This window comes from Mustela erminea, chromosome 1 (assembly GCF_009829155.1).
Source record: "Mustela erminea isolate mMusErm1 chromosome 1, mMusErm1.Pri, whole genome shotgun sequence".
NCBI classification, from domain to species: domain Eukaryota; kingdom Metazoa; phylum Chordata; class Mammalia; order Carnivora; family Mustelidae; genus Mustela; species Mustela erminea.
The window spans coordinates 16,078,173-16,101,937 of NC_045614.1; the positions used below are offsets into that span (position 1 = coordinate 16,078,173).

Genomic DNA, 23,765 nt, shown 5'->3' on the forward strand with positions numbered 1-23,765 from the left:
TCAAGTGCCATCAGGTTAGGACCCTGTCACCTGAATTTTCTGTGGCAGAAAAGGATAGTGTGGGCTGTGGAGCTAATCTTCAAATCATGTAATGTGGGTTTTATCCGATGGAAAGACATCAGATCCCGTGACACCCCATGTGGGTTTGCTTGGAAGTTAAATGGGACTTACTGATTACTGGAGAGGAAAAGCCGTGGGTCGTTTTCAGGGCTTATAATGCACTACTTACGTGCCTAGGAGCATTTAATATCCCCTATATGGTTCCATAAGTTGAAAAGCTTTCTAGAACGTGCAGTTTAATCAGAAGATTGATTACTCATTTATTAATATATTCTTGTGATATTAATATATAATTAATGTATTCGAATTTTTATACTTTTTTAAAAGATTTTATTTATTTATTGGACAGAGAGAGTACAAGCAGGGGGCGCAACAGAGCTGAGGGAGAGGCAGACTCCCCGCTGAGCAGGGACCTTGATGTGGGACTCCATCTCTAGACCCTGAAATCATGACCTAAGCGGAAGGCAGCCACTTAACCGACTGAGGCACCCAGGTGCCCCGATTTTAGACTTTTGTTACAATAATATCAAGGCGGGACGCCTGGGTGGCTCAGTTGGTTAAGCAGCTGCCTTCGGCTCAGGTCATGATCCCAGCGTCCTGGGATCGAGTCCCACATCGGGCTCCTTGCCCCGCAGGGAGCCTGCCTCTCCCTCCGACTCTGCCTGCCACTCTGCCTGTTCTCTCTCTCTCTCTGACAAATAAATAAATAAAATCTTTAAAAAAAAACAAACAAACAATAATATCAAGGCAGTCAAGTATCAGCTAATATTCATCAGGATGTTGAAACTTTGTAAATCTATTGATCTTAGTTAGGAAAAGTGGTTGCAAACTACCTTAAGTTACTCTAGTTAATTTCAGCCACAAAAGAATGGATCAGAAGAGGATGGGGCTACTCAGAGTTTTGTGGGAAGGCTGGAGACCCAGACTTTGGCAGGATTCAGGGAGCACAGGGACGTGGCTAGGGTCTTGCCCAGGAAGGGACTTCTGGGGGGACTGTTGTCAGTCCCCATATCTCAGGTCTGGTGTGGCATTTAAACCAGTTCCCCGGATGCCTCTGGGTCAGACCCCCACCCCCACCCCCGCTTCCCTCCAGAGCCACAATGTTCCAAGACTGTACTGAGCCCGGAATGGGTTTAGCTTCCATGGAAGAGGAGAGTGGGCCCTGGAAACTCTCCATAGTGGGTGGTGGGGCCCTGCCACTCGCCCATCTTGGATTACCCCCAAGAAAGAAGAGCAGGTGCTGGGCAGCCGACGCAGTCCAAGTTCACTGTGGTACTGGGGGCAGGGGGGGGATTCAAGGAGAGTGCATCCTCGTTAAATGAGGGCTGCTTAGTGTACTAAGGCCCAGAGTTCGGGGCCTGGCTTCAGTTCGCCAAGTGATGGTGGTAGGTTGCTGAACCTCAGCAGCCTCTGTACAGGGAGGGGGAATTGTACTGACAGCCTCAGCCTCATGACTCCGTAACCAGAATCTTCTTTTCAGCCATAAAATTGAAAAATAACTGAGATAATAGACGCAGGCAGAGCTGTCAGAAGCATCTCTTCCAAGTTCGAAAAGGGGGAGTCGACACTCTCTGAAACCTGGACACGGAAAAACTGAATTTAAGTGCTTGGATGGCAGGGTGGTCACGGGGTGGCAGGTATAGGAAGGGACAGGCTTTGAGCGATGCTTTCCCAGTGCTTTCCCCGCCCCCTGCCACTGTCCTTGCGGGGGACAGCTGGGGAAATTGCTAAGACTTGTATTCTCATCTACGAGGTGGACTGGTGCTGTCTTGTGCTGTCGTAAACATGACATGTGCCCCATCTTCAATGTCGCCGCACATGTAAAAGTACTAGGAAGGGTTCTACGGACATCATTCCTTCCCTGCCTGGGGTGCTGGGGGGCCGGTCCTGCTGGTTCTCCTCTCCCAGGCTCCCCCTCAAGTAGAGGGAGTTAAATGGCAATTTGATTAGCATTTGTCCAACCCAAAGCACACGTCTGGGCTCTGGGCCATGCCCTGTGTGGGTTCTCAAGAAAAACTGGAGAGGCTAAAGCTGCATCCCAGAGCCCACAGGCCAGTCTTGTCCCATGCCCTGCCCTCCAGGAGCACGCTGGGATGGAGAGCTGTGAGGTCTGCGGAACCAAACTGAGCGAGTCAGTGTTTCGTGCTGACGTTTTTACTGTAAAATGAAATGCAGATAACCATAGAGATAGCTTATCGATTTCTTTGAAAGCAGCCACTCTTGGAGGTCAAGATGCTGAGTTGGGCCAACACCCCTGAAGCCCTCCTTCCCCTTTCCCATAATAACCAGTCTTCCCAGCAGCCAGGTTCTCCCTGATGTTTCTCAGTAACTTTGCCCGCATGGGCGTCCCTGGACTCTGGGGTTTAATCTTACCCTCCCTTTTTTAATTTGAGCATGACTGTCTTCATGTGCAGGTTTGCCTTTCTCCCTTTCCTTTTCTTACAATTTATCTGTTGAAGGTAGCCAGGCTGCGGGACCCTTAGAGTTTCCTGGGTTTTGCTGATTGGACGCCATGAGGCAGTGTGACGTGCTCCTGTCCTCTGGAGGTCCTGGTGCCTTTTATCACACCAAACACAGTGTCTTCTGTCGCAGAAGGAGCTCAGCAACCATTTTGTAATTGACGTGGACGGGTACAGGGAAACTTGGGTATGTGATTCATTCGTAATGGAGATACCACGTGCCCTGTTGGAATTTCCAAAGCCACTGGTGACTTTGAAAGAACCAACTTCTAGGAGAGCTTTATGTTTAGGTGAAGTGTGCACTGCAGATTTTTGTTTGTTTGTTTTTGTTTTTTAAGATTTTATTTATTTATTTGACAGAGATCACAAGTAGGCAGAGAGGCAGGCAGAGAGAGAGGGAAGCAGGCTCCCCGCCGAGCAAAAAGCCCGATGCAGGGACTCGATCCCAGGATCCTGAGATCATGACCTGAGCTGAAGGCAGAGGCTTAACCCACTGAGCCACCCAGGTGCCCCGACACTGCAGTTCTTAAGATTTTATTTATTTATTTGACAGACAGAGATCACAAGTAGGCAGAGAGGCAGGCCGAGAGAGAGAGAGAGAGAGAAGCAGGCCTCCCGCGGAGCAGAGAGCCCGATGCGGGGCTCGATCCCAGGACCCTGAGATCATGACCCGAGCCGAAGGCAGCATTCCAAACCACTGAGCCACCCAGGCGCCCCCCGACACTGCAGTTCTTAACCAACTCGGTTTTCTCTCTCACGCATCTGGAGGACAGTGGATCCAAGATCAAATCCCAGGACTCGCCTTACGCTCTGGGTCATACTGCAGTTTCTCAAGTCTGTGCTGTCAGTAACAAATACTCCCATGTTTCTAATACTCGTTTTTGAGCATTTACAGACCGTCGCATGTATACGTAGCTCCACAAATTCACATTCTGTTTAGGTCAGCCAGGAAAGGGAAAGGTGGAGAAGCCAATACTGATCTGAGAGAGTCAGGAAGCAGGCTGTCTGGATCAGGTCAGCATTCGAGCTAGCTCAGTGTTCGTCCGTACCCTGGATGTACGAGGTCAGTCCGTTTCCGCTAAATATCTGTAAAACTACACATAGCCTATAATTGAACTTTTCTTTGATGAGTCATCTTCTGCTGCCTTCAGTCATCACCATGAGTGATTTTTAGACACCCCAGAAGTCACATTTTAAAAATAAATCTGGTATCAGGTTTTCTTTTTAGCCCTTTATAAGTTTCTCTCTCTCTTTCTCTTTCTCTCTCTCTAAGATTTTATGTATTTGAGAGAGAGATAGCAAGAGAGAGCATGAGCAGGGGCAGAGGAGAGGGAGAAGCAGGCTCCCCGCTGAGCAGGACACTGAGATCATGACGTGAGCCGAAGGCAGATGCCCAAATGGCTGAGCCACCCAGGCGCCCCTGTAACTTTCTCTTAAAGTAGACCGCTTGCCGCATTACAACCAGGGGATTGAGGCCTCCCAAGTTCCCTAAAAGAGGGAAAGGCAAGGATGCCAGTGAAGCTAGGAGACCACCCAGGGGCCCACTGAAGAGCCAGGCTCGTGATCCTGGGCCCCAGGAGGATGAGGCCACCTGTGCGCAGTCAGTGGAATGACCACTAGGACGGGTCTCCTGAAAGCAGAGATTGTTCGGTGGTTCCAGATGATGTTAGAGACAGACTTTCTCTTCATTCCTGGAGGGGAGGAGAGGACAAAAAAGGGTTGGTCTCTGCATTACCTTGGCTTGAGGCCCAGTTCTCATGTCTCCATGTTTTTCCCGGATTCCACGTGTCTACTGTGCACTGTGGGTATACATTAGGTGCTGCATACTCAGTGGTGAGCCACACTGAACACGGTGCTTGCTTTCAGGGACCTTCTGACCGTCAGGGAGCAGGCACGCAGCCCGCAGAAGAGGTGAATGATGGAGAGGCGGGGGGCGAGTTAGGCAGGTGGCCAGAGCAGGGCAGGGACATGGCCCACGCTGGTGCCTTTGGCAGGCTCTGTGTTTTTGTCGAAGCGTAATTAACAATCTGGAGCAGGACTCAAGGGCCACCTTCCCAAAAGCCATCTTTCACTCCAGCAAATACAGAAACGTCGTGGCCCCTGTTGGTCTCCTTCATGTGTCACCATCAAGTGTTTTATTTTATTTGGGGGGGGGGGGCAGAGGGAGAGAGAATCTCAAGCAGGTTCCCTGCCCGGTGCTGAGTCCAGAGCGGGGCTGGATCTCATGACCCTGAGATTATGACCTGAGCAGAAATGAAGAGTCGGGTTGCTTAACCGACTAAGCCACCCGGGTTCTCTAACTGTCACATATTTTAGATTTCCCCTGGATCACAGGGAGTTGGAAGGTATGTTCCAACGTATGTTCCAATGACTGAAGGCAGCATTTGTACGTGGTTGATTTGTTCCTTATTCTGCTTAAAACTGGCAGCTCTAGATCCCTTTGATCCTCCCCTGGGATATTCAGGCAAGCATTCCCGGTACAACATAGTCTTGTCAGCATCATACGGTATGTCAAGCACAGATCGTGATGAACTCAAGTTTTAAAACTTACCTTCCATTTTCCTGTATCTTCTTTATCAACTGTTTGGTTTTCACGGATCTCCTATCCAAATTACCAAGTAGACTTTGAAGTACCCACAGTTTCTAGTTGGTTACATTTTGTCATAAAAAGCATTTCTCAGGGCACCTGGGTGGCTCCGTCAGTTAAGTGTCTGTCTTCGGCTCGGGTCGTGATCCTGGGGTCCTGGGATTAAGCCCTGTATGGGACTCCCTGCTCAGCAGGAAGCCTGCTTCTCCCTCTGCCTCTGCCTGCTGCTCCCCAACTTGTACTCTCTTTTTCTCTGTGTCAAATAAATAAATAAAATCTTTAAACAAAAAAAGCATTTTTCACCTTTCATAAGTAACGGTCCAGAAATGGGAGAAGCCTAGGATCATGTGTTGGAAACGACCTCCAAACACCCGGGGTGGTTGGGTCTCTGCACTGGAGACTATGCTGAGTGTCCTCACTAGGTTCGTTGGAACCTTCCTAGAAGGAGAGGGGACCTGCCTAGCCTTGGTGTGTGGTTATGTTCCAAGGGCAACTTGAAACTCACAAGGCTTTCCAGTGCTCTCCCTCTTCCGTTTTGTCTGCTTTCCATTTGCATGAAGTATAGCTCTGCTCCCTCTTTCCTTCGCTCCTTACTTGAGACTGACAGCCCTGTGGCAGAAAGGCTCACCGTGTCACTGAGCAGCCCGTAAGCCATGTTCCATGCGGCGCTGTTCCTTGCACCTTACTGTGCAGGTGCCCCATAGCCCCACACATGGCAGGGGCTCCCCAACTTTCATTCCCTCACTTGTGCCGTTTCCCCATTATCTCTCTGCTTCCAAATCCCCTTTTCTTCCCCCTTCCTGACTTTGCTTTTTGGAGCCTCGCTTTCCCCACCCTCCCGTTCCCGTGACTTTCCTTCTCCTCCTCTGGGGTTCATCCGCCCAGCCTTCTTGGCTCTCTCCCCATTTCCCACTCTGCTCATTTTCTTCCCTGCCTGCTCACTATTTTGCTTCTGCCTCGCCTCATCTCCAGGACCTGTGTCTCACCTTCTGTGATACTAATTGCATCTGGCATTGAATTTTGATCAGTTCCCCGACTGACAGCAGCAGACTGCGTGTGTGCATGGTTGAAACTCCATGGGCGGAACGCTGGTTCGTCCTGTCTTGCGTATGCCCAGCCCCCAGTGCTTAGATTGAGTTCTTGGTGTGGACAGGTGGGTGGCTAATACCTTGCAGTAGAATAAAGAAACCAATGGGGGCGCTTGGGTGGCTCAGTCGGTTAAGTGTCTGCCTTCAGCTCAGGTCATGATCCCGGGGTCCTGGGATCAAGCCCCACACCCGGCTCCCTGCTTGGTGGGGAGTCTGCTTCTCCCTCTTCTACTGCCTGCTGCTCGCCCTGCTTGTGCTTTCTCACTCTCCCTCTGCCAAATAAATAAATAGAATCTTGTAAAAAAAAAAGGAAAAGAAAAGAAATTAATAAACACATTGCTGTCCATTATCCATAATTTCTGCTGCAGAAGAAATTTCTGGATCTTCAAGCTTCCAGACCCTATTGAGTAGATGAGACTGGATGGATGGACAGATGATGGGCATAGAGAAGGCTCTGTGTTGTTATCACACGACTGAGGAATAAGTCAGGGTCTAGTCATGACTCGTCCACTCCTGTGGCCTCGCATCAGAGAGCTGTAACCTCCCGCAGCATAAGTTCATTGGTTTGAAAATGAGCTACGTCACCAGAGTATGGGAGAAGAGATGTGTGTAAAAGCACTTTATGAATTCAGAACACCAGACCTGTAACGCATCATTATGTTGCCTATGTTAACCATAATACAACTAGGAATTTAAAATTGGACTCTTCACGTTACAAATATGTGGTTTACTCTTTTTTTTTTTTTTAAAGGATTTATTTATTTTAGAGAGAGAGCACCTGTGAGTGGGCATGCACTAGTGAGGGGAGGGGCAGAGGATTGTAAGCAGTCTCTCCGCTGAGCACGGAGCCCAATGCAGGGCTCTATCTCACCACCCCGAGATCACGACCTGAGCCGAAATCAGGAGTCAGACGCCTAACTGACTGAGCTACCCAGGCGCCCCTATGATTTACTTCTAAATCCCACTGTTGGAGGAATGTATCTCATCATCAAATGCTAAATGATGGCATGGACTTGAGGCCATAGAGAGTAATTCATAGAAAAGCCTCCCTGCTCTAGGGATTTAGGACTGAGCATAGACACACACGCACAAAAACAGTGAAAATATGTACGACTTATAATAGCAAATGTTTACGCAAATCAATGCAATGGTTTCCCTTCAGCCGATTTTGATTTTTTTAATGCCGAGATGTCATTTATAGTGTCCTGGTTTTGCAACGGCTGACTTGTGCCATGCCCAGTCCCCTGAGTTGCCTGTCTTAAGTTTCAAAATTCAGAAACTTGAACTTGTTTTGTTTCATTCCCAGACTGTGGGAGAGAATGTGCTCACTGCATTCATCCAAGATGTTAATTAGGGTCTTTCCTCATTAATTTTCTTCTTTTCACCATACGTTGGCCCGCTCAGAATAGAGAAATCGGTCAACCCCATCTCACTAAATTGAGTCATGGTGAGTGCATCTGTTTCCGACCCTCGCTGGGCTCCTCGGGTTGGCAGGTGGACAAGGAGAGGGCTGAATTCGGAGCCTCCTTTATAATGTCCCGCTTTTCCTGCCTCAGCAAGCCCCGTAGCTGGGGCATCCCTTAAGTAAGCTTTGCCATTCTAGCCTCTTCTCCTGTCATTCCCACAGGCCATGCAGGACGCGCTGGCGGACCTTCCAGAGTGGTATGGAATAAAAGGCATGCAGGCCCACTGGATCGGCGACTGTGTGGGCTGCCATCTGGACTTCGCACTGAAGGTGATGGAGCAAAGCCTGTCCGTGGATTCACGCTCACAGATCCACATATCTGCGGGTTCAGAACTCACCGAACCAACCAAGCAGCAGCATCTCGAACTTGGCAATAGCCACGTTTTTAAAAGTGCAAAGAAAGAGGCGAAATTGATTTTAATAACGTATCTTTATTTAACCCATTGTATACCAAGAAATGATCGTTTCAGGATGTGATCAGTAACAAACCTCTATTGAGGAAACAGTCGACACTCGGGTTTTCATACAGAGTCTTTGAAATCTGCGCTCTCTTACATGTAGAGCAACACTGGCCACATTCCAAGTGTTTCTATCGCCTCCTACTGCTACAGGCCACCCTCCTGCTCGGCACAGGTAGAGGGTTTTCTGTGGGTCCAGGAGCTCCCTGAGATGTGGTGCAGAAGGCTGTGTGGGCATTTTCCTGTGCAGCAGGCCCAGAGCTCCAAGGGGTTCATGTCACAAAGCAGGTTAAAAGCCAACAAGCCAAGGGTGACACCCCCTCAAAATGGGGCACACCCGAAGCTGGTGAGGGTGCTGGGCTGACTCAGGGTTCAAAAGATCCTACCTGTGTGGAAACACTGGTCAGAGGTCACTACCGAAGGCCCACCTCCTCCAAAAGGTGCCCCCCCCCCAACCCTTTCTCTTTGTCCTTACAAGACAAGATGGTTGTTGTTTCACTATTTCTTACCTGGGAAGGTTCTGGGGTTTTTTGTTTTTTGTTTTGTGTTTTGTTTTAATTCTTCAGATGTCTCCTCCCTACGCAAGACTTTTGTGCCCTTAGCTACAGACCCATCCCTCACCTTAGGCCAGACCTTGAGAAGGAGGGGACGGCAGCCAAGAGACAGAGTTGACCTACTTTTCTAGACTCCTCCTACTGACAGCCATGCCGGTGTGTGCTGAGCTCCTGCTGCCTGTCACAGAGCTCACACTTGCCTGGGTCATCTCCTCACAAATGTGGTCCACTTCACTCCCAACCGCAGACACGGGAAGCCCACCCCCCAACCCCATGAGGGAGCAGGGACTTTGAAAGCTTTGAAAACCAAATCCTGAAATGACCAAATTCTGTCACCACTTTCCTGAGAAGGTGGTGCGATTTCTCAAATTCAGTCCAGCTGCTACTTTGGTTCAAACTCTTGGGGCCATTTCTTTTTGGGTCCTGCGCCTTAGACTGGGTCAGGCCCCGTGTCAAAGGGCCTTGGCTTCTCAGCCAGGCTGAGGGTGGTGGGTCTCTGAGCCGTTCCGCCGCTGTACAGGAAATGGCTTCCACGTTCTCTCTCTTCCCCAACATTTTATTAATGAAAATGTTTCCATCTCTGTTCCTGGACCCACCTGAAAATGAGATGTCTCAGGGGAGGGAGCACTCTCGGTCTGGTAGGTACAGGACCTAAGTCCTGCTCCACAGGGGACCCCTAGCCGGCACTCAGGCCATAGTATACACTTGCCCGTCACTGGCCCGCTGTGAGCACATCTGAGTGAATGTGTGAAGGCAGGAGCATCTGTCCCTTCTGTGTCTGTCGTATAATTAGCATTCAGTTGATGCCTAATGTATACCTCTTGTTTCAGAGGCATTTAACCAGCCTGGGACCGTGCCCAGGCGTGACCTGAGGTGTCTTCTCTTTCCTCTTCAGAACAGTTTTAGCCTCAATGACTGTTTTTCTGGTTAGAAAAGCAGATGCCTTTATTTACTTATTTATTTATTTATTTATTTTACTATAAATCCCGGAGGAAAGGATAGCTCCTTTCTCACGATGTTGATAGTTGTTTTTGATTTATGAACAAAAGAGCCAGGAGATGAGGGAGGCATCTTTCCCAGCATGCTTTGACCACCTTCGATTCTGAGCCGCCACATATGCCGGGCAGTGGGCACCAGACTTCTCGAAGAGAAACAGTGATCGTCGTCTCTGTCGTCTGTGTCTTCCCAGTCCAGGGGTCACCTCAGGGCTCCACATCCCTGGGGTGCGGCCCCGAACTGTCCCAGGTGTTTGGGCTTGAGGAGGGGAGGGGAGGAGGGGACATGGCCCGGGAGCACGACAGCCCCGAGGGAGCCCTGAGGAAGGAAATGGCTCTGCTTTTACCTGCCAGGTGGATGGTCAAGTCACCGGAGAAAAGCTGACCGCCTACACGGCCACGCCCGAGGCCATCTACGGCACTTCCCATGTGGCCATCTCTCCCAGCCACAGACTCTTACACGGGCACAGCTCACTGAAGGAAACCTTCCAGAAGGCACTTGTCCCTGGCAAAGGTAAGCTGGTGAGTTCGGGCTAATGAGGGAATCACACCTTCCAGCTGGACAGTGAGCGCTTCCGGGGTTCACGGTCCATTCCCACACGTCGTCCTGTGTGATTTGTTCTTCACCCGGGCCTCACCTGCTTGTTTTCTATTTTCCCAACAGGATAAATGAGGGAGAAAATTAGAAAATGTCACCACCCCCGATTGCGCTTTGAGTGGCGGGTTGCTCGGCTTCTTGAGTTTCTGACCGAAAACTCAACTCTTCTCTTTAGATACAGTCTAGCCTTAAGGGTCTTTCTTTTTTTTTTTTTTTTTTTTTTAAAGATTTTATTTATTTATTTGACAGGCAGAAATCACAAGTAGACGGAGAGGCAGGCAGAGAGAGAGGAGGAAGCAGGCTCCCTGCTAAGCAGAGAGCCCGATGCGGGCCTCGATCCCAGGACCCTGAGATCATGACCTGAGCCGAAGGCAGTGGCTTAACCCACTGAGCCACCCAGGCGCCCGCCTTAAGGGTCTTTCTGACAGGAATAGCATCTTCTGCTTAACTTATAATTCCATCGTCAGATAAGACAATCCTGATGATGGCGACAAGGAAGAAGCCGGTGAGAATCAGAGGAAGCATTTTCAACAACTTCGTTTTATTGTTTTAAAGAACTCCCACAGTCATCTGAGCAACTGAACAGGGTCCCGTTCAGCATGAGGCCTTGGGTCAGTGGATCAGGCTGACCCGGAATGGGCCCAGCAGGATGTGGGGAGTGCCTGGGCGTTAGCCAGGAGGCTGCAGGTACAAGAAACAGAAGGTACCCCGGCCGTGGGCAGCTTGCTGACTAGCAGGAACTAGTCTGGAAGAGGACCCCCGGATTAGGCAGCTGTGGGGGGTTTGGCAGCAGGAACTAACAGTCTCCTGAGCGCCACTGACTGAGCAAGTTCTGCTCTCACCTCGCCTCAGTGTGTGGGGTACTTGGTCCGAGATTCCTGTTGCAGGGCAAGGGGTCTGGATGGTATAACTGAGGCCCGTGGCCTTTCTCTTGGGCAAGGGAAGGTCAGACATCTTCCTTGTTCGACCACCAAGACCAGAACCAGGGAGGAGGGGTTGCTGCCCAGAACCAACTCAGAGGCTCCTACTAGAGGGGAGGCAGTGTGGACCCTGGGCAGGCCAAAGGAGGTCCCCCATCGATTAGAAGTAGGTCTCTGGAGGGGGCGCCTGGGTGGCTCCATTGGTGGAGTGTCGCCTCTTGGTTTCCACTCAGAGTCGTGAGATCGAGCCCCGCATCAGACTCCATGCTCAGCACGGAGCCTGCTTGATATTCTCTCTCTCCCTCTCCCTCTGCCCCTCCCCCATCATTCTCTCTCTCTAAAATAAATAAATAAATCTTAAACAACAAGAACAACAACAAAAAGAAGAACAAGAAGAAAAAGAGGAAGAAGTAGGTCTCTGGAGAAATGTATATTTTTCCGTAAAAATCTCATCCTTAATTCTCTTTTCTCAGACTCTAAATTCCAGCCCCAAGAACACAGTCTGAATTTTTGGGGTCTGTGAATTATCTGCCTTCACAAAAATGGTTTGCAGGATAATGCAGAGTGTTTCCTTTTAATTGCTATTCCTAAGATAACCAGAATGAAAGGCTTCCTGGTATCAGGCTAGAAAGATAGTGTGTCATCCCAACTCACCTCTGCGGAAGACTTTTAATAGCTTACTTCCAGCATTGAAGGCAGGTTCAAACCAGTGAGCGTTGCAGAGGAGCCTGCTGGTGCTAAGCGCTAGGGCATGTGCAGAGGGCCGGTCTCTGTCCTGCCCCCTGCCCCCCGCCCCCGCCCCGTGACCATGACAGAGGAGGGCCAGACGCGTGTGTGGTGCACTCTGGCCCGAGACAGGTACTGCTTGCCATCATCTCCCGTTGTTACGTACTGAAACAGAAAAGAGACTTGTGTTGAAATTCCAGTGTTGTGCTTATAAAGTCCCGGGTAGCTCTCTGTTTGATTCTCCACTTACTCCAAAGAAAAACTGGATTCTTTTCAACTCTTTAGTTGAAAGGGAAAACTCCTCGTTTTTTACTCTCATGAGCACTTGGAGATTCCTTGTGGGCTGCAATGGTTGAAGAACATCTAAAATGGAAAAACTAAAAAATGTAAACATCTAGCCCTTAGATTTCGTTTTCTTACAGTTAACCTGGGGACACACATTAAAACGAGGTAATATTAACAGGGGCTTCATGAGACCGTGCATTATGAAAGACGGAGCTCCTGGCATGAAAGGCTCTGTATAAATTCCAAACATTTTGATAGGTAAAAAGTTAAATTATTTTCGCAAATGCAAAGAGCGACGTTTTCATGGTCATTCTGGGTATTGTCACCTTTGACCTGTCCCATCGTTTCGTTTTAGCGCTGAACGGCTCACCAGCTTCGTCCTCACCTCTTTTTAATAATCTCAGAAATAATTCCAAATGGAACATTACACTTGGCTCTGTATTTTCCAATTCTAATTTTCAGACTAGAAATACTCTTGCAGAAGTCAACTTATTCAAAGTCTCAAGATTAATTTGCATGTCAAGTCTCTGGATTTTGACATGTGGCATTGGTTACGTAAGGCCAGTAGTGTGCCTTGGCAATGCAGTTTTTCTAAAAAGCGAATTAAAACTCAACCGTATGAATATGGATGTATGCTTTCTTCGGCCTTGGAGGTGATATTTGAAACCCGAGCGTCATGTCGCTGTTGTCTGTTACCACTGCTGACTGGCTCAAATCAGACAGGCAGCTTGATTTTTTTTCTCCTCTGGTGTCAGGTTTTGAGGGTGACTAGTGACCACTGAAAGTCAGGGCAGCGCACAGCTGTGACACGAATGTATTACTTGAAGGAGGTTCAGTCCTCAAACCGATTCCCTCAGCCGCTAACTTGGTTTCTGTGTAGCAGCTCCTCCGTGGGCAGAAGATGGTAAGGGTTCTGGTCCCAGAACCATCCTATGAGTTAAGGAAGGTCACTTCACCTTTGTGAGTTTGGCCTTCCCAGCCAAGTGGGCAGAGCGGTTGTGGGGGGCCCTGCAGGTACAGAAGGAGCCCTGTGGGGCCCAGTGGAGGGGGATGACATGCACAGATCGGGGGGCATGCTTGGCAGAGGGCAGGCGGGAGGGCCGGCAAACCACGAGTTAAGAGATGGTGAAGACAGGAGAACAGTGGTTGTCAGAATGGCGGGGCCATAGCAGCTCCCAGAAGTTTCTGGAAGGCAGCAAGGGCAGAGGCTTTGGGGACACTGCCCTGATTTCTGGGTTGCTGGTGTTATTGACTAGAAACACTGTGTTTTGCTCAGCATTGTCTGATTTGGCACAGATTCCTTTAGGAGAGCAAAAAGTCAGGTGTTTCCCCGTAGAGTTCTTCAAACTGAGTTTATTTCTATCATTCACGTTGCTCCTTCTCTCAGTTGACCGCCTCTGACTTAAGTCATGTTATGTAAGCTCTGACTTGATGGGAGCTAGAAACCATAAAAAGCATCAATAGGGAAATATCTTCAGAGTTCTAGAAGCTGTTCTGACTCTTTCCTGGCGTCTTTTCTTACATTTCAAATATTAAAATAATATTCAAACCCTGAGGCTTTGGAACCACACATTTCAGGCTCTGAGTCACCGGTGGTCTCCACAAGGCACTTTTTTTGCCAAAAGGTTAAGTGAGGTCTCCCTAAAGGGTACCACAGAACCCCGTTGTTCTTGCCACATCAGAGAGCAAGAGCCTCATCTCCCGGGGAAGCCCCGGAGCATTAAATAATTCATTGCTCACTGTTGGTTGGCCTGCCCCCTTTCTGCTCAGTATGTGTATGGGTTTGGGATGCTGTAGGTTTTAGTCTGTTCTTTAATCAAACAGTTCCCTCTACCATCCTTCCAGCACACGCTGATAGATGCTTTGTGGAGGGAAGAGCCTCTGCGCTCACATAACCTGGGATAAACAGAGATGAACAGGTCGCTTCGTTCCTGGACTTCTCAGAACCTTTGCGCATCTGTTGTGCACCGCGACTGTCTCCGAGAGCGGGTCACGTGGCACTTCCCACACTTCCTTAACTGCACAACCCTATTCCCAGAGTATCCCTGCCAGAGCACTGCTTTGCTGATCACCGAGCAAAAGCCATCTGTTTGTTTGTTTGTTTGTTTGTTTTTTCCAGAGGGCATGAAACACCTGCCTGCTCTGCAGGGGGGCCCCAAGGGCAGAGGGCACCTTTGAATGCTTCCTTTTGTCGAAAGCATCTGGCAGTTACAGATGCCTACATTCCTACATTGTAGGAAATGCCTCGGTTATGCCAGATTTCTTCTGTGGCCTCCTTGCGTCCTGCTTCACCAGGGCAGAACCTGACTGAGGAGAAATACAGAGAGCTCTTGATCTGGTCCAGATCTTCCGATTTTAGTTTTGTCCTTTCTAAGAAATCGATTTTGACCAGGTACGTCGAGCATACAAGGTGCTGCTGTGAGTTCATTACCGATCAGCTTAATACTTAAATTCATATGCTGATTTTTTTTTTCTTTTCTAGTGGAAAAACTGCCCTGATAGAACTTTGAGGTAGAAAAAATGAAAAAAGCAAAAAGCCAAAACCCAACCCCAACCCAACTGTTTCATGTAGTATGCTACTTTTTTTCTTATAATGACTTTATTGAGATATAATTCACCCCTAATTGAAGGTGGACAATTCCGGCATTGTTAGTATATCCATAGAATTATGCACACCTTTAGAACGTTTTTATCACCCCCAAAGAGATCCCGTATCCTGTGCCCACTGTTTACCGCAGCCCTAGGCGACCGCTGGTCTGTTTTGTCCATAGATCTGCCGATCCTGGACATTTCATATAAATAGAACGACGCAGTATTTTGTCCTTTTGTGACTGGCTTCTTTCACTTAGTATAATGTCTTCAAGGCTCGTCCATGTTGTGGCCTCTGTCAGTACTTAATTCCCTTTTATTTCAGAATAAAATTACGCATTTGAGTTGTCCATTCACTGGTTGATGGACATTCTAGCTACTTCCTCGCACCTATGAGTGGTGCTACTGTGAACACAAGTACGGATTTCCGTGTGGACATATGCTTTCATTTCCTCGGGTACGTACCTGGTAGGGGCCCCCAGGTCATAAGGTAGCTCTGTGTTTAACTGGCCAAGGAAGTATCAGAGTTTCCCATAGCAGCTGCCAGTTCCTCTCCATCTTCACCAACACCCGTTATTGTCTGTCTTTCTGCCGGTGATCCTTCCAGGGGGTCGGGAGTGGAATCTCATTGTGGGTTTGATTTGCATTAACCCAATGGCTAGTGATGCTGCACATCTTTGCATGTGCCTGTTAGCTATTTGTGTATGTTCTTGGGAGAAATGTCTACTCAGGCCCTCTGCCCAGTTTTTAATTGAGTTGTCTTTCTGTTGTTGATTTCTAATAGTTCTTTACATATTCTAGAGACAAGTCCCTTCTCAGATGTATGATTTACAGAAATGTTCTCCAGTTCTGTAGGTTGTCTTTTCACTTTCTATTTTACATGTAGGTCCTTCATCCATTTTTGAGTTAATTCTTATATACAGCCAAGGTAGGGGTCTGCCTTCGTTCGTTGCATGTGGTCATATTGCCTTTTTTTTTTTTTTTTAAGTATTTTAGTTATTCATTTGAGAGAGCAAGAGGGAGTGAGAGAGCACATGCGAGCTGGGAGAGGAGCAGAGGGGGAGGAAGAGAGAAAGAATCTTAAGCAGACCCTTCCCTGTGCACGGAGCCCAGTGCGGGGCTCAGTCCCACGGCCCCGAGATCATAACCTGAGCTGAAACCAAGGGTCGGATGCTCAACCCACTGAGCCACCGAGGTGCCCCAGTGTGTGTTGTGTTCCCACAGAAATGTGCCTTAAAGATCATTCAGCTTCTGTCTTTATGTTTTGGTCTTCACATAACATGATTTCAGACAGTGGGGTGGGGGTGGTTCATTTTTAGCCCGGCTTCTTCTTCTTTTTTTTTTTTTTTTAGATTTATTTATTTATTTGACAGACAGAGAACACAAGTAGGCAGAGAGGCAGGCAGAGAGAGAGGAAGGGAAGCAGGCTCCCTGCCAAGCAGAGAGCCTGATGTGGGGCTCGATCCCAGGACCCTGAGATCATGACCTGAGCTGAAGGCAGAGGCTTTAACCCACTGAGCCACCCAGGCGCCCTGGCCAGCTTCTTTTTTAGTCTTTTTTAATTCATACACAACATTCCATTCACTGGATGAACCATACTATTCTCAGTCTTCCCTGTCATGTTAAACATTTGGCCTTTCCATGTTTGGAGCTGTTGCAGATATAGCTACTGTCAACATTTATATCCACATAGCTCTTTTCCTCTGTAGAATTACTTCCTTAAGAGACAGTCCGCTGAGTGGGATTTACTTGTTCACGGGTTACAAGCATTTTTCTAGTTCTTCTTCTTTTTTTTTTTTTTTTAATCTATCTATTTATTTATTTATTTTTCACTTTTCTAGTTCTTGTTACAGGTTGCTTTTATTGGTTTCTGAAAGGGCTGTCATCTGTTTATAGTGCCGTATCCAATGATACACAAATTTCAGTGCAACTTTGGAAACATTGATGGCACCCTTCTAGAAGTTTTTGCTAACTTACCAGGTGAAAAGTGACAATTCTTCAAGATAAATTTCTGTTTTTCTTTTTAAAAATTCACTTGTGTTGTGTAAGATCCAAGTGATATATGTATATCGCATGAAAAATCGAAGTCAAAGAGTATTAGCAGTAGCATGAGCTCCCTTAACCAGCCACTTTGAATTGTTTCAGGCATATGTTCCTTAGGGTTATAAGTTTCGTGGCTATGACAGAGTCCTGAAAACACAGTGACTTTAAAAGACAGTTTATTTCTTGCCCACGTGAATCTCAAAGCAAGTATGACAAGTCTGCTCTGTGAGCCAGTCAAGGCCAAGGCTCTTTTCTGCCTTCCCACTCTGTTCTTCTAGGATCTTGCCCTTACCTGTGTATTCTGAGCTGTTCTACACTTTATCTGCATTGAGTAAGTCAGAAGAAAGCCACGTTCCTTCCCTCTGAGAGCATGCCCTAGAAGTTGCTTCTGCACGTACCCTAAGGCCACACCCAATGCAGGGAAGGCTGAGCAGTGGTGCTGTGAGCTGTGCAGATGCGTGTGCAACTAAACATTCCGTGGCTGAATCGGAAGGCGAGTCAGGGCTGGGGCCGACTCTCGGTCTGTGCCACAGCTATATCTATGGTCCAGACCTCCACATGTCTGTATAATACACCTACCTTGTTCCTTCTCCGTTCACCAGTTCTCGACATGACCCTGCAACATTTACTCGTGCATCACCTCCCCTCATCTTCCATCCTTCTTCATCACATTTTATCATAATTACAGACTTAGGACACGTACACATCATCTTTGAGAAGGGGCAATACGCAATCAGAAATATGGGGTCTCTATTTTGAGAAGTGTCAGCTCTTGGGCAGCTCAGGGCAGCAGGTGCTTCCCAGCCCTGGGGCCATAGGTGCTACTGAACCTCTGCCCTGGAGACCCGTTTGGGTTATATGTCACTCTGTCCCCACTGTAACCTGTCCTGTGTGTCCTGATCCCCACAAGGGGAAAGAATAGAGGAGCTGGCTTAGATGCCTACAGAACCTATCTTTCCCTTTTGAAAAGAATAAATCCTTCTTCCTGGACATATCTTAACTTTGAAGTTCATAAAACATAGATAACTATATAAAGTAGTAAAATGTGGCAAATATAAATAGTAAGAGTTCACAAATTAGAACTGTTGTCAGTTGCTTATGCTGCAGTAAGCTCAAGTGAATTCACTAATTATTTACCCCTTTCCTCCCTTCTTCTTGTGGGACTATGTTTGTGTCTTCATGCTTCCATTCCTCTAGATAGTTAAGTATTTTATTATGGCCACATAATTATCGCTCACAACTGAGCCAAGTATACTATGATTACATTTTCCTTTTGGTAATATACTTTTTGTTTTGCCTGAAGTTAGTGATGTCCTTTTTTTTTTTTTTTAATTTGCTTTGTGTTCTTTGAATTTCTGAGTCTTCTCACGCCTCCCAGAGGCTCTTTAAAATACAATCCAATTTATCAGATAATGTCTTGATCCTCCTTTTTGCCTTGAAGTTGCTTCCTGGGCCCTCTCTCTTGCACAGGCCTGACCCGGTCACTCTCTAGGCCTCTGCTGCCCATCGGCCATCCTATAGCTTCCTTCTGTCTTTGTTCTAAGAGTGTCCTGAACCTCTTTCCTTTGTGGGGTTCTCTGTTTCCTAGATCCCATTTCTATGTCTTACTTGATTTACCCCTTTGTTTTGCTGGAACACATCCTCCACTATCTTCTAGAAAAGGGTAAGTAGGAAGAATTCTCCTGCTCTCTGCTTAGTTATTCCCTACTCTCCTATCCACTTCTGTCTTCGGATGTTAGGATTTGGAATTCCAGAAATCTCCTTGGTCATCACAGGTTTTTGTGTTGCTTTTCTGTACATTCGAGGTATTTTTCAAAAGGAAAACGGGGCGGCAGGAACATCGTTACCATCTGTAAAGTAAAAATGCCATTTCACTTCTTTGGTTCTGAGCTTAGACAAACATTTTTGTGTGATTGCTTACTCTTTTGATTTTCTACTGGTGTGAATTGTCCATTAATACCTTCAAAGAACAGATTCTTTAACAATTAGCACAAAGCACAGAAGTCCTCCTGCTTATTTTTCTCACTTGTCTCCTCTGAGACTCAGATGGTGTTAGTACCCCAGCTGTCACTCGCTCTCGTTTTCAGATTGCCTCACGCCCGTGAAGGCTGTGAACATGCTCACCCAGCAGGAGGTCCCTGTCGTTATCTTGGCCAAAGCTGACTTGGAGGGCTCTCTGGATTCCAAAATAGGTAAGTAGCTATTAAAGTATAATCAGGATAATAGACGCAGCAGGCTTCGGATCAAAATGCCAGCCTGTTGCTGTCAACTGGAAGAGCTCACTGCTGAGTCCACGGTCTGCTCTGCCTCTCTGGGAAAACGAGAGGCCCCTTTATTCGGCCATTCCCTATCTAGGAGCTACATTTTGAAAACATACCCAGAATGCCACACCTTGCTGGTTGCTCTTGAGAATAATAAAACATGACCCACAGATCTGGTCGGTAAAGCTCATTGGTGAGACTCATACGTATGACGTGGGGAACAGTATAAGTGAGATGGAATCTGATTTCGGAGCTTATATAATATCAACAGCAACTGCGGAGATGGGGATTTTGATCGCAAGTGATGGACCAGACTATCCAGTTTTGGTGAAGGCTTGAGGAGGTGAACTTGAGCCCTCTAGGGAAGGACATAGCAGTCAAGTGGAAGGTGCATTTAGAACTATGCATTGGATGTCCTCCGCAGCTTTGCTTATCCCAGGGAGTTCTGAGGTGTCACCTAGCAGAGGCCAGGGGTGAACCAAGGACTGAGAACTAATGACACCAGTCCAAGACCTGCCCTTCGGGTGGACCCGAGCGCCCTTCTTCCCAAACATTCCCGCTGAAGATCCCAGCCAGTCTCAAAGTGCCAAAAGCCTGCAGAGAAAGTTCTTCCGCACTCTCGATTTCCTGGTACCCAAAAGAAACGGCATTTCTTATCGAAATCATGTTTTCCCTCCCGATTTCCAGATCAGTTTTTGACAAAGTGATTTGAAGAAACATCCAAACAGAAAATGGATATTAAGCCATTTGGGTCCTTTCTTTCAGACCATTTAAACCTAGAAAGGGTGTTGCTTAAGGGAAATAATTCCTTCTGTTATTCTTTTGTATTTTATAATCAATAAGATTCATTAATGCAACCAGCCAAGATAAGCAATAAAGGAAGCCGTTGTTGAAGCAGCTTTTTGTGTTTGAGGGTGGGGGGTGGGGAGGCACAGTATTTTGAGTCAAATTTCTGGCATAATATTGAACATTCTGAAAGGAAGGAATCTGATTTTTTTTTTTTTGGGGTGTGCATGGAAATTATTTTCCCTGTGGTCTTGATTTCCCACAGTTACATTATTAACATTTTCTAAGTTACTGCTTCTTGACTTCCAAGAACAAGCAATAGAAATAAAAAAGAGAGAAAGCGGGCGCCTGGGTGGCTCAGTGGGTTAAGCCGCTGCCTTCGGCTTCAGGTCCTGGGATCGAGTCCCACATCGGGCTCTCTGCTCAGCAGGGAGCCTGCTTCCTCCTCTCTCTCTGCCTGCCTCTCTGCCTACTTGTGATCTCTCTCTCTGTCAAATAAATAAATAAAATCTTTAAAAAAAAAAAAAAGAGAAAGCAGTGTTTTCGCCATCCCACTTGAACGTCACAGATCGTTCCCATCCTGCTCAGGCCCACAGAACCCACACTGTGGTCCACAGCATTCTTTATGTGGCCAAATAAACTTTTGGGCCACAGTGTCTCCATTCGAACATTTCTCCTGGTTACTCCAAACCATACACTTTGGGAATGCGGTGAGTGACTCTCTTCCCTTCTTGACCATGAACACTTTCTAGTAATACTGCTTGCCGTGTGTCTTCACCCTTATGTCCTTCAAGTCCACTCTGAACATTTATTTGCCTTATTAGATGCTTTTTTTGGGGGGGGGGGAGGGTCCATAATCTCAGCTGGAACGCTATAGAACTTTCTGCCATACCACAGAGCTTTGCGTCTTGCCAAGGAGCTCTAGAACACGTCTCCCAAACATAAAACCACCCTTGTCGGGCGATGTTCCGGACACAACACAAACACAAACACGAGAGGTTGTTCACGGAAATCTGACTTTGGCACTTTGCACGTGGTCCTTAGTCTTCCTGCTCAGTGGCCACGTGACATGTTGTGTCAGCAGAGACATCAGCAGTTTTGACAGCTGACCCCGCCACGGGGGTCCTCCACCAGGGGCGATTTTCGCCCCCCACCGCAGGGGAATTTGGCAGATTTTTAGTCATTTTTCCGTCACTTTCAGGGAGTGCTGCTGGCAGAGACCAGAGGCGCTGCCCAACATCCTACAGTGCTCAGCACAGCCTCACAACGAAGTCGGGCCAACACTGAGAGTCTGCCCTACAGACCCGACCACCGACAAGCTGGTTTTGATGCAGAGCTGAAGCCAAAGCAGCCGGCCTGGGCCCTCTGGATGATCAATTCGCTTATGTTCAACTCCTGTCTCAAGGGCATGTGTGCGTTGAAGAATAAATTTCTATTCGGAATGCATGTACCATTGCCTTTGGGAACAAAGCACAGTGTGAGGAGGCATGGTTGCCAGCTTTCCACTTTGGGACTGGATTTTTCTAGGGTGCCGGGAAATGCTGGAGCCGCCAGCCCTGTTTCTCAGGAGAGCGCCGCTATTCCTTGGTCCCGGAGGGAAATCAGACAAGACACTTCTCCAGATGCTCGCAGTTCACGATTCCAGTGACAAAAAGCCGCCGGTCTCCAATCATCTATTTTAGAACCACAACTGTTTTTTTAAAGAGAAACAAAGCACAGGAGAAAGACTGAAAGGCAGTGAAGCCGACATAGTAAACGGGTTGTAGGAGGGTGGGGGCTTTCTCCAAGACTGTCCTCCATTTTCCCAAGGAATGAGCTGCATTTTTAGAACTTCTGTAGCTAAAAAGTAGTCTCCCTTAGGAAGCTAAAGCCGAGTGTCAGTGGTGTCCATTATTTTGTGACTTGGGTATTTGCAAAGAAGGTGTTCTGTGTTTCTTTCTCTCTGAATAGGAATTCCGAGCACCAGCCCGGAGGACGCCACCTTGGCCCAGACCCTGGGCCTCGCCTACACCGAAGTCATTGAAACTTTGCCGGATGGCACAGAGAGGTTGAGCAGCTCTGCTGAGGTGGGTTCCCTGTGGTATGGGCCTAACAGCTTCTCAAATCATGACCTTGACCTGGGTTTGTTGAGACCTTTTCCTTCAGGTGCAGGTTACAACCTGCTACTTCACTCATCCGCCCCTCCCCCCCCAACTCACAATCTTGCAGCGTCATTTCATAATCTATTGTTTTTCAAGATCTAGAAATTTATCAACTCTAAGTCAAGCCCAATCCTAGAATAGTACAGTTATCATAATCACTATATTCTGGGCATCTTCTGCTTAGGGAAAAAAAAAAAAAATTCCCTCTTCCAGGAAAACGGATTCCTTGGGAGGGTGATTGAAATTCACTGTTCTTCCTGAAGATTTCTGTTCTCCCCAGATGACTGACTTGTTTCCGCCTAAATTTGAACTCATGGATAGAAAATGAACATGGAGACTGAATCATATTTATTTGGGCCAGGTTTCCTCTTGCCAGGTGGTAGATCTGGCAGGACTTGACCTCAGCCTCGCTCTTGACCCAGACCAGGAAGTGCGATGGAAAGGGTAGGGTGAGGGGCGAGTGGGAAAGAGCAGAGATGGTGCTTCTCCAACCTAAGCACAGCCCAGAATCAACTGGTGCCTTGCCCTCCCCTTGGAGAACCTGATTGAGCAGCCCCAGGTAGAACCCAGGAACAAGCATTTCTAACAGGATTAAGGATTCGCGTTTTGAGATTCACTGGCATAGAACCTTGCTCCTCAAAGTCTGGTCCCTGGACCAGGACCACCGGCATCACTGGCCCCAGCCTGGGTGATCCTGATTCAATCAGGCCTGAAGATCTAGGATTTCCAGGTTTGGGATTATCTAGCTGGAGGGTATTTTATAGATAGATAGATATAGGTAAAGATATATAAAAAGATTAAGAGTCTGGCCAGGCTTTTTTCTTACCTGAGTGATAACATTTACTGACCTCACATTTGTGCCTTCATGACATAAATGGTAATACGATGCTCGAAGTTGTTGAACCTTAAACCTTTTTTTTTTTTTTTTTTTTTTTTTTAAGAGAGAAACACCGAGAGAGGGAACACAAACAGGTGCAGAGGGGTAGGGAGAAGCAGGCTTCCCACGGAGCAGGGAGCCCGACTCGGGGATTGATCCCAGGACCCTGGGATCATGACCTGAGCCAAAGGCAGACACTTAACAACTGAGCCACCCAGGCACCCTAAATCTTCTGTATTGGAACAGAGCCACACCAAGGTGCCTGTCAGGGAGCCCTTGATAGCTCTCTTTATGCCCCGTGATCGTAAGCTCCTTGTGGGCAGGGGACAATGGAACATCTTTATCTTTATCTTTATCTCTGTGTCCCCAACGCCTAGCCGAAGCCTGGCACGTAGTAGGGACGTGGTCCATCCGCAGTGAACCAATTCCAGGGTCCCCACGGTCCCCACTGGCACTTCATGCCGGCTCAATTTTTAGCATTAGCTTGGCTCTCTGAAACATGTCAGGGGAAGGGACAATTCTACTTTCTACTTTTCTACTTTCAGTGTTCTGCTCCACTCTCTGTAAGAAGGGAGCATTTAAATACAAAAGGAGTGGTTTGGATCCATCCACCTGTGGCCCCAATTCGTTCCCCAACTGGCCTGAATTACTTCTGCTTTAGGATATTGAATTTTCCTTCTTCCTGGATTATTTTTTCCCCCACAGGGGACTCATCATTAGAAATACATATCATGCACTTTTTTGTTGGCAGCTCAGGGCTGAGAGTTGGTGATCCCTGTACTGTCTCGGGGCTCAGGTGACAATCAGAGCCGTAGAACCAGGGCCAGTTGGCCCCTCCAACTCAATGGACACGGTGCCTTGGGGTCACGGTAC

The 23,765-nt window shown here is 47.7% G+C and overlaps 1 protein-coding gene across 3 annotated transcripts in view; it reads left to right on the plus strand.

Annotated features, from left to right (window-relative positions):
• Positions 1-23,765, plus strand: part of LARS2 (leucyl-tRNA synthetase 2, mitochondrial) — a 151,523-nt gene that overhangs the window by 77,003 nt on the left and 50,755 nt on the right. For all 3 annotated transcript variants that reach the window (XM_032317367.1, XM_032317359.1, XM_032317375.1), the window contains exons 8-11: positions 7,822-7,929; positions 10,021-10,180; positions 18,915-19,019; positions 21,825-21,940. In XM_032317367.1, coding sequence (XP_032173258.1) covers positions 7,822-7,929; positions 10,021-10,180; positions 18,915-19,019; positions 21,825-21,940 — 489 coding nt within the window. The remainder of the gene's footprint in view (positions 1-7,821; positions 7,930-10,020; positions 10,181-18,914; positions 19,020-21,824; positions 21,941-23,765) is intronic.